The following is a 9,630-nucleotide window of genomic DNA, read 5'->3' as shown; positions in this document are numbered from 1 at the left end:
ACTGCTTCCCCCGTGTCCCCCCCCCCCCCTAATTAATAAATCAATAACCAGTCAATGCAAAGAGTTTTTCTTCAGTAGTGTGGATGGAATATCTGTAATTTGAACACCAGCCACGGACACTTCCGGTACAAAAATTATAACAATGCATATTAACCTGCCACATGATTGATCTCAATGATTCACAATCATTGTAAAACAACAAAAGTAACATAACTCCTCAATCCCAAGCTAGTTCGGGTTGGCGTGAATCCTCAATATCTGTTTCAATCCATTTGGACCCACTTCATTCCAATACTACGCAGTGGATTTAGTCACTAGCAATAATAATGATGACAATATAACTAATATAGAAATACATCAATATTTTCAACTTGGAAACTATGGGAACTTCACATTGCAAAATTCTTGCTGTTTCGGTGAAGTTACAGGGTCAGTTTGACAGTCATAAACGTTCAGAAACAAGTCGCCAACCTGTGATTACAACATCTCTGAGATTCTGTCCATGAATTAAACTTCCATAGCGTGGTCCAATATGTTCTCTCCCATATCCATATGAAGGCAAGGGAGGCATGAGAGGCCAGTACTTCTCATCCTGTTGAGCATCACAGATACAAAGAGAAGTACAGAAATGTCATAAGCTCAGCCACTTGAAATAAAACAAAATTAGAGATAGTTTCAGCAATGAGAAATATGCAAAATGATGGGCCAGTATGAAAAAGTTATCAGCTAATTTTCTCAATGAATAAATGTCTATAATTGTAAAAGAACAGAGAATGCCACCATACAACAACAACAAACCTAGTGAAGTTCCACAAAGTGGGGTCTGGGGAGGGTAGAGTGTACACATACCATAACACTACCTCATGGAGGTAAAGAGGCGGTTTACGGAAGACCCTCGGCTGAAGTGCATCGATCCCAAATAAAAGAAGAAAAAAACAGTGGAGAAAGCATAACGGTGAATAAGAAAAACAGTATAGTCTACAGGAGAGAAACAATAACAAAAGCAAAATAGTGTGATAATCGGAATACAATAAACAACATATGGCAAGAACTACAGGGACACGACTAATCCACACCAGACACTAAACCTTCGCAAGGCAAGACAACACTCTACCCCTACTACCCTTCTACCCTAATACGCGACCTCCACTCCTTCCTATCTAAAGTCATGTCCTCGGTAATATGAAGTTGCGCCATGTATTGTCTAATCACCTCTCCCCAATATTTTTTCGGCCTACCCCTACCCCTACCCTTCTGCGTACCCCCTACAACCAGTCTCTCGCACCTCCTCACTAGGGTGTCGACGCACCTCCTCTGCACATGCCCAAACCATCTCAATCTCACTTCCCTCATCTTGTCCGCCATAGAGGCCACTCCCATAGAGAATGCCACTATATTGACAAAAATTGCAGTCCCTCCATTAGGACTTGAATCCCTTTTTCTAACTTTGCACAGTCATTAGTATTAGATTTGCAAACTGCAAAAATGCCTAATATAAGGTGGTAGCATGGAGGCCAAAGTATTACTTTTTGTAATGGAGAAAAAGTTGAACTGGCAAAGATATTAAAAGGCACTTCGAGAAACTTCTCATGGATTATACTTTCCAAGAGTGTGTGTTATCCTGGCATGGAAAAAATAAGAAGCTGGGCACCTATGTTGCTCAGACCCTGCAATATCCTTGCTGCAGCCTGCACCAAGTCGATCCAACACAATGTGGTTGTGGGTGTGGTCAACATAACTGGAGTGCTTTAACTATGCCTATTGCCAATAAGTATAGGTTGATAGGGCATTTAGATTGATCTTGGGTTTATGTCACCCACACACACACATACACACATATGTAAGGTGACACTTTGCTGTTATACGAGATAACTTATTAATAAAGTATTAAGTGTTTATAAAGAATTTAGTTATACTAGCTTTAATTTAATAACTTCAATCAATTGTCAAAAAATAAACTTATGTAGCAGTATACATCTATAAGTACACCTACGGATTAATGACACACATAGTGCTTCAACTAATTTAACTCACGGATTTTATCCTCACTAACTGATGGAATTAAACCACTGCGAAGGATATGAGTCTGATTTGGGCATCATGACCATCATTGCTGAATTATTATCAAATTCCTCTAAATTCCTATTACAGTATTACTTTCTTTTTTGTTAGTGACTAAGTACCTTCGACGGAAGTTTTCAAATTTGCTCGCATTAGGTTCCCTTTCCCTAAGGATCCATGAAAGCTTCTATAGTTCCGAACTTTACGAAAGGAGGCTAGACCAAGGCAGAGAAAAGAGTTAGGATTCAACAGATACCCCCATCTAGCGACATCTTTGGTTGATGATTTCTACCCATTTCTATGGCACACTGAACAGAACTCCCTGCATTAAAGTCTATCTGAGCTTGCAAGTAGAGAAAAGGGGAAGAAGAAGCACTTCTTTTCATGGTGTTAATTTTTCTTAATTTCAGTGTGAGTTATTAATTTTGAATTGCAGTGATGTCTCATCACTAGTGTGTGATTTACACACACTTATTCTGTTGGCTGATTCTTGGTCAAGTGTCAAATAGGTCACACCCTTGTTGAGATGTCTAAATGAAAATTTGTGACAAGTTAGGGGGTTGTCTATGTATTTGGACAAATATAAACCACCTTTTTGTTAAATGTCACTAGTCAGCGGCATAATGGAGATCATGCAATAGAAGTTCACCTTGAGTAATGGGACAATCGGGGTTTGATAAAATAGCAAAAAGACCAAACAGCTTCGAATGATAGAAGTTCAAAATTCAAACTATTTTGCAAGAAGTAGGTAATGGCCTAGAAGGCCTCTTTAGAATATAACCACTCTACAGGTGGAAGAGGAAAAGAGTTTTTCCCAAGGCAATCTGTGATTTTGCTATTTACCATTGTTTTTATAAAATCAGATTGGCTCAAGAAGCGAGCCAAATGATTGATATGTTAGACATACAAAATAAAATATCTTAAGCAGATTAAGGTGATACTCTATAGCCGATAATGTTTATGGTAAATTCTCACCCACCTTTCAATTGAAATGTTAATGCATCCACCAAGCCAATCACTAATATACCTTGAGTTTGGCATAAGCAGGGCAGTTTTACCCAAAGGATAAACCTTGGTGTCAAAAAGGCAAATAGCTACATGACTTTTAGTAGTCTCTAGGAAAATAGCTACATCCTTCCCTCGTTAAATAGATGTATTTAAGGATGTCCAATGTAATAGTGGTACTCAAGGACGGAGAAGGACCAATTTATAGGAAGGTCAATGAGGCAGAATATTTTTGCAGGACTAAGCCTTGTTTGTGTCTTGTTAAGAATTCTCACATTGGAAAAGGGATGGGAATTTGGTCTCCTTATATGGACTTGGACAATCCTCCCCAAAATCTAGTTTTGGGGTTGAGTTAGGCCCAAGATCCATCTTTACATGGTATCAGAGCCTCCACAATCTTGGTAGAGAACGAAAGCTTCCGCTGCCGATATCTGTCGGTATTTGTGTAGCACCGTGCATCTTTCTGGTGACTACTTTTTCATATTTAATTTATGTAGCACCGTGCCATTTTTTCGGTGACTACTTTCTCTTATCTAATTTGTGTAGCACCATGCCATCTTTCAGGTGACTACTTTTTCATATCATATTTGCATAGCACCATGTCATCCTTCCGGTTACTACTTTTTCATATTTAATTTGTGTAACACCGAGTCATCTTTTCAGTGACTATTTTATCATATCTAATTTGTGTAGCACCGTGGATCTCTCCTAACTACTTTCTCATATCTGAGTTGCATAGCACCATGTGTCTTTTTGGTGACTCCTCAGATTTGATTTACGTGGTTCCATTCGTCTTTTCGATGACTTCTCAAATCTGATTTGCATAGGGTTGTCCTATCATTCCAACCCTACCCATATAATTTCTCTTTTTCAGTAGGGTTGTGCCATCATTCCGACCCTACCATATGATTTCTCTTTTTCAATAGGGTCGTGCCGTCAATCCGATCTTTCCTATATAATTCCTATTTTTCAGTTGGGTCGTGCCATCATTCCGACCCTACCCATATAATTTTATTTCTTAGATTGTGACCACTTTCAGCCATCAAATCTAATACTCCGGCATTGGAGCATGTTCCGGCCAATTTTTTGGTGACTTTCTTATTTAATATTGACTCGTCTATTAATTCCAACACGATCGATATACTTTATACTAGATTTTGAGCACTTTTCGGCAACCAGTGCATTGTGAAGAAGTTTATAGAGCAACCACATAATTTTGTGTCCTACTTAGAAAATAATAGAAATAGGAATAGGATTAGTATATAGTGTCCTACTTAGAAAAGGATTGTATTATAGTGTCCTAGTTGGAAAAGGAGCCTATAAATAGGGTCTTTCTGTAATAATGTAGATACAACAATTCAATAATATTTTTCTCTTATACTTCTCACATGGTATCAGAGCCAGACCCATCCCAATTCTTTGTTCACCGGTGTTGGACCCACATCATTGTGTCCACGCTCTAGTTAACGAGGTCTGGGCGTGCAGGGGAGTGTTAAGAATTCTCACATAGGAAAAGGGATGGGAATTTGGTCTCCTTATATGGACTTGGACAATCCTCCCCTCATAAGCTAGCTTTTGGGGTTGAGTTAAACCCAAGATACATTTTACATGTCTTTAATAACAAAATGTTTTGGCATCTTTCCACAAATGTTTCTGTTTTCATGTCCAAACACAATTTTCTGTTTTGATTTTGGAAACGAAATAGAACTATCAAAATAGACATGAAGTTTGTTCTCACAATAAGCCCAAAGACCAAAACGCCAAAAGAAATAAAAAAAGAAGCAAGAATAGAAAAAGAGAAAAAATGTTAAAAGGGATCGGGGAACTGGACTCGCAGACAATGGTGATCTTAGTAGGAAAAAAATACAGTATGCTTATAACATTGACACAGAATGTCAAGCCCAAGATCACATACTTGAGAAACCATCCACCCAACTATATGCATGCCTTACCTCGATGACATATTAATATGAAAAGCATCATATATGACCAGCTACAATTTCCAGTTAGTTCAAAAGTAAACCTACAACAGAACCCTCCCATCTGTAACCACACTTACCCACAGGAATTAAAAACTTTAAGCAGTGTAACTGGAGGGAGCGGAGGAAATGAATAGAGGCAATACACACATGCAGCAACTGGAAATTTGACATCATCAAATCCTTTTAATTTTAATTTGGACTTAGCAAAGAAAAGGATCATGTCTTAACTCTTATACCACCCATGAGCCAAAATACATAGTCAGTGCAGGCAAACGCTGCAACAAACTCGGTTCTTAGATCACTTAATCCACTTATTTTTGGATAACAATCACAAGGAGTTGTCAAAAGCTCAGATGGATAACAAGATCATAAGGAATCATAAATCGAAGCAAGACCAAAAACCATGTAACACATAGAAGACATTGAAGAGAAAGAATGAGGAGAAACAACCAGCAAGTCACTCCATACAGAGTATATAAAAAGAGGTGACTATAAGACTGCCAATAGAAAGAACCTATGGAATCATAAATCAGAGATAGACCACACTCCCTGCACCACCTAGGCATTGAAGAGAAAAAAAGAGGAGAAACAACCAGAAATTCAGTAGATATAGAGAATATTAAAAGAGGTGAGCTATAAGAGGAGAAACAACCAGAAATTCAGTACATAAAGAGAATATTAAAAGAGGGTGAACTATAAGTGAACACTGAAACAAAGAACCTATGGAATCATAAATCAGCGATAGATCAGTCTCCCTGGACCACCTATGCATTGAAGTAAAAGAATGAGAAGAAACAACCAGAAAAATTAGAGATTATTAAAAACAGGTGAACTGAGCCAAAGGCCAAAGCAGAGACCCAAAGATCTATGTTGATGCACCATGCAGATAATGCAGGTGCAGCTGGGATGTGACCCAAGAAGTGGTTGTAAAAGCAGTTAATATTCATAAATGAGGCACGATTCAGAAGTTTTCAAACTACAGTCTCCAGTGGGATTATATTCCATCTGTCCTATCAATTAGTCCTGTTGTCCTCTTCATGCTACAGAGCTCTAGTCCAATTATGATATGTTTCAGAATATACTGCATCCTTCCTATTAGATTAGTCCTAATTTGACTCGCAACATAAGAGAAGTTGGGAATATGTGTTGTTAAGTAATTGATCAGGGAACATGTGGGGGTTATACATAGCATTTTTATATTATTGAAGAATAGAAACATAAGAGTGTTCAATAATTTTGTTCAACCTTCATAAGACTCGAGAATTCAAGACCATTTAACATAGAAAATTTAAGTTTTATACTTATATTGAGATCTCTCCCTAGTATATTAACTATAAACAATTATGTTTATTTTTTGCCACTCCTATCCGTGTATACAATCCAAATTATCATCTTAAACTCCAATATAATCAAGTGGTGTCTCACAAATGGGACAAAGGGATCAGTTGAAAAGTTAGTTTGTTAGATAAAAGAACATCTAATCAGAATTTAAATTTGATTCATCCACTGTATACCTGTGGAAAAATCAAGGTACTCTCAGCTGGCCGTGCACCGCCAATATGAAAAAAGTTGAAAATAATAATAAAGATATTATTAAGTGGAATGGTCTCAAACATTATGAGAAGCATATAGGATGTATTAAGATTTTCCTATTAGAAAATATCCTTTTTAAGGAAAGTTGACTTATTTTGGTAGACAAAAAGTACAAGTAAAAGATATAATAGGACAAAGAGAGTACTTTCAAGAGATTAAGGAGATCTACTCTTCTATAAATTTAGACCAATTATTGGACTTCTCATTTGTTGCCTTCTTCCTTCAAGTGTTTAATCAGTTATGAATAAATTAGAGGTACAAGTTTATCATTTTACAGTTTAAAAAGATATTAGAAGTACAAGTTTGCTAAGGATTAGGGAGTTATGGACATCTTTACACTAAACAACAGGGTCTGCAACTTTATATTCCATTTGTTCTTTCTTTATGAAAAAAAACTCCATTTGCATTTGGCTTTGATCATTTAACTTCAGATTTTCTGAAATCTAAAGTTTTACCTTTAAAACTCAAGTGTGTTATCTTCCTTTGTTCTTCTGCTAGCTAGAGACAAACCTATGGATTTATGATTATAATAGTTGCTAAACCTAAATGAATTGGAAAGCAGAGTAGAATCAGAAGTTGAAGAATATAAACAAAGGCAAGTGGAAAGCCATAAGTTATGACCTCATCAACTATGAAAAAAGAAATTCATGATGAATTAAGGCAAATGAGTGAAGACGTATTGGAGGTAATATATACCAAAATAGTTCTACACACATTAAGGTGATAGGAACATATGCCAACAACGAAAGTACATAACAATGAAGGTGGAAAGCATACCACAATTATACACATAGAATTCCTACCAAGCATCATGGATGTTCTAATGCAATGTAATCTAACCAACAGTAGAGTTCTCCAAGTGTTTGGTTGATGTCAATAGAAAAAGAGTCTTAGCATAGATCCACTACAAATAGCTTCTCCGAGATCTCCATCTACAACTCAAGATAGGAAACTGTTTGATCCTCACTTTTCGAAAAACCAAGTATGAGACACAACAAAACAACAACAACATACACAGTGAAATCCCACAAGTGGGGTCTGGGGAGGGTAGAATGTATGCAGACCTTACCAAGTATAAGACACATGACACATCCACCATATATAGCATATACAGTTGCACAATTTCTCAACATCCAAATCATGTGTAGCAAGCTTGTCTACCACAATCAGCAAAAGTTCATACAGTAAACTATAAGCAATTAGCAGTTAATTTCCACTGTGCAGCATTCAAAATTCACAACTTTTAAACATTGACAGATGAAGAGAGTACTTACATCAATACCCAATATCACAGCTCCCTCAGCAAGGAAGAGAGTCATATGACTGGTAAGATTAAACGGCGCCGTTAACCAATATCCAGGTGGCACATTAAGCTGTCCACCACCTTTCTTACCAAGCTTAGAAATAGCCAACACTGCCCTCTCAAACGCCGCCGTATTCAATGTAACGCCGTCACCAACCCCTCCAAACTCCGTCAAATTAAACACCTCCGTCCTCAGCTTCGGCATCTGACTCACCGGGAAATCCCGCCGGAAAAACAATATTCCGGTAGTAGCATCCCTTTGCCACAATAGAACAGAAAATATAACGGCGATCCATAGAACAGTCAAAAGGGTTTTGGGGTTAGAGAATAGTGACGTGATCCATGGACGTGGGTGATGGAATTGAGTCCACCGGGATGAAGAAGACGATGGCGTTAGAGTCTCAACCATAATGTAGAAAATCGAATTTCAAGGTGAAGATAGGAGAAATGTGATTTGTGTGCATGAAAATATAGTACTACAACTAGCAAAAACAATAATGTGAAGTGAATTATCAGAAGAAAAAAATTAAAGAATTTGGAAGGTGAAGTGTAGTAGTCTGGATCAGTGAGATGAAGGGGTTAGGTAAATGGTGATGAATTGCATTCTAAGGAAAAATGTATGTGTCTTTAAGAACCCTTAATTTGAAAACAGTTGGTGTTATGTTCATTTTGATGCTACTTGCATTATCTGCTGACATGTGGCTATACAATTTGCCCTAATCGAGAAATGTTGACTTAACTATAATTATAATAATTGTTAATGTAATATAATTTTAATTTTTAAAAAATAATTAAGATATATATATCTCTCATCTCGATAGATAAGGGGAGCCAAATTCGTAAATTTATTTTGAAATAATTGACTTTTTTTCAAAAATGAATACTTCTTTGTCAATTTTCCCATTACTTCGGATTAATGACATATTAGTTAATAGTGGAAAGGGTCAAAAATACCATTTATTGGTTTTGTTTTTCTCTAATTATATATTAAAGGGCTAGTAAATATACTCATGCTATTACCAAGTTAATAAAGAAAAATATTTTTTTAACACTTTTTCATCATGATAAGGTTAGAGTCGATGTAGCCTAATATTTAGGTGAAATAGATATCATGTGACATGTTATAATCTTAGCGCTAGATTTTTTTCCTTTTTAGATTTTAATCTTTTCCGACTTTAATTTTTCTTTTCTTTTCTCTTTTTAACTATTAGCCTTTAAAGTCGGAAAGTTATATATATATATATATATATATATATATATATATATATATATATATATATATATATATATATATATATATATATATATATATATATATATATATATATATATATATATATATATATATATATATATATATATATATATATATATATATATATATATATATATATATATATATATATATATATATATATATATATATATATATATATATATATATATATATCATTAAAATGACATGTTATGTGACATTCATTTTATTCAAATGTCAGCCACGTAGGCTTTCACCTTGTCATGGTGAAAAAGTGCTAAAAAGAAGAATTTTTTTGTTAATTTTGATAACGACCTATAGTATAAATAGGAATAAATTTAGCTAATAGACTAAAAGAGAGATATTTTTTTACCATTTTCCTAGTTAGTAGACCAGTTGGTGACACGGTAAATTCATTCATACCTATTATT

At 35.6% G+C, this 9,630-nt stretch overlaps 1 protein-coding gene across 1 annotated transcript in view; it reads right to left on the bottom strand.

Annotated features, from left to right (window-relative positions):
- Nucleotides 1-8,614, bottom strand: part of LOC102587053 (probable polygalacturonase) — an 11,122-nt gene extending 2,508 nt beyond the window's left edge. The window contains exons 1-2 of the mRNA XM_006367374.1: nt 7,916-8,614; nt 472-592 (exon numbers count right to left, since the gene is read on the bottom strand). Of these exons, the coding sequence (XP_006367436.1) occupies nt 472-592; nt 7,916-8,353 (559 nt within the window). The 5' untranslated portion in view covers nt 8,354-8,614. The remainder of the gene's footprint in view (nt 1-471; nt 593-7,915) is intronic.
- Between the last annotated feature and the right edge of the window lie 1,016 nt (nt 8,615-9,630).

Source organism: Solanum tuberosum, unplaced genomic scaffold, assembly GCF_000226075.1.
Source record: "Solanum tuberosum cultivar DM 1-3 516 R44 unplaced genomic scaffold, SolTub_3.0 scf00788, whole genome shotgun sequence".
Classification (NCBI taxonomy): Eukaryota; Viridiplantae; Streptophyta; class Magnoliopsida; order Solanales; family Solanaceae; genus Solanum; species Solanum tuberosum.
This window is presented reverse-complemented; position numbering and strand designations above follow the sequence as displayed.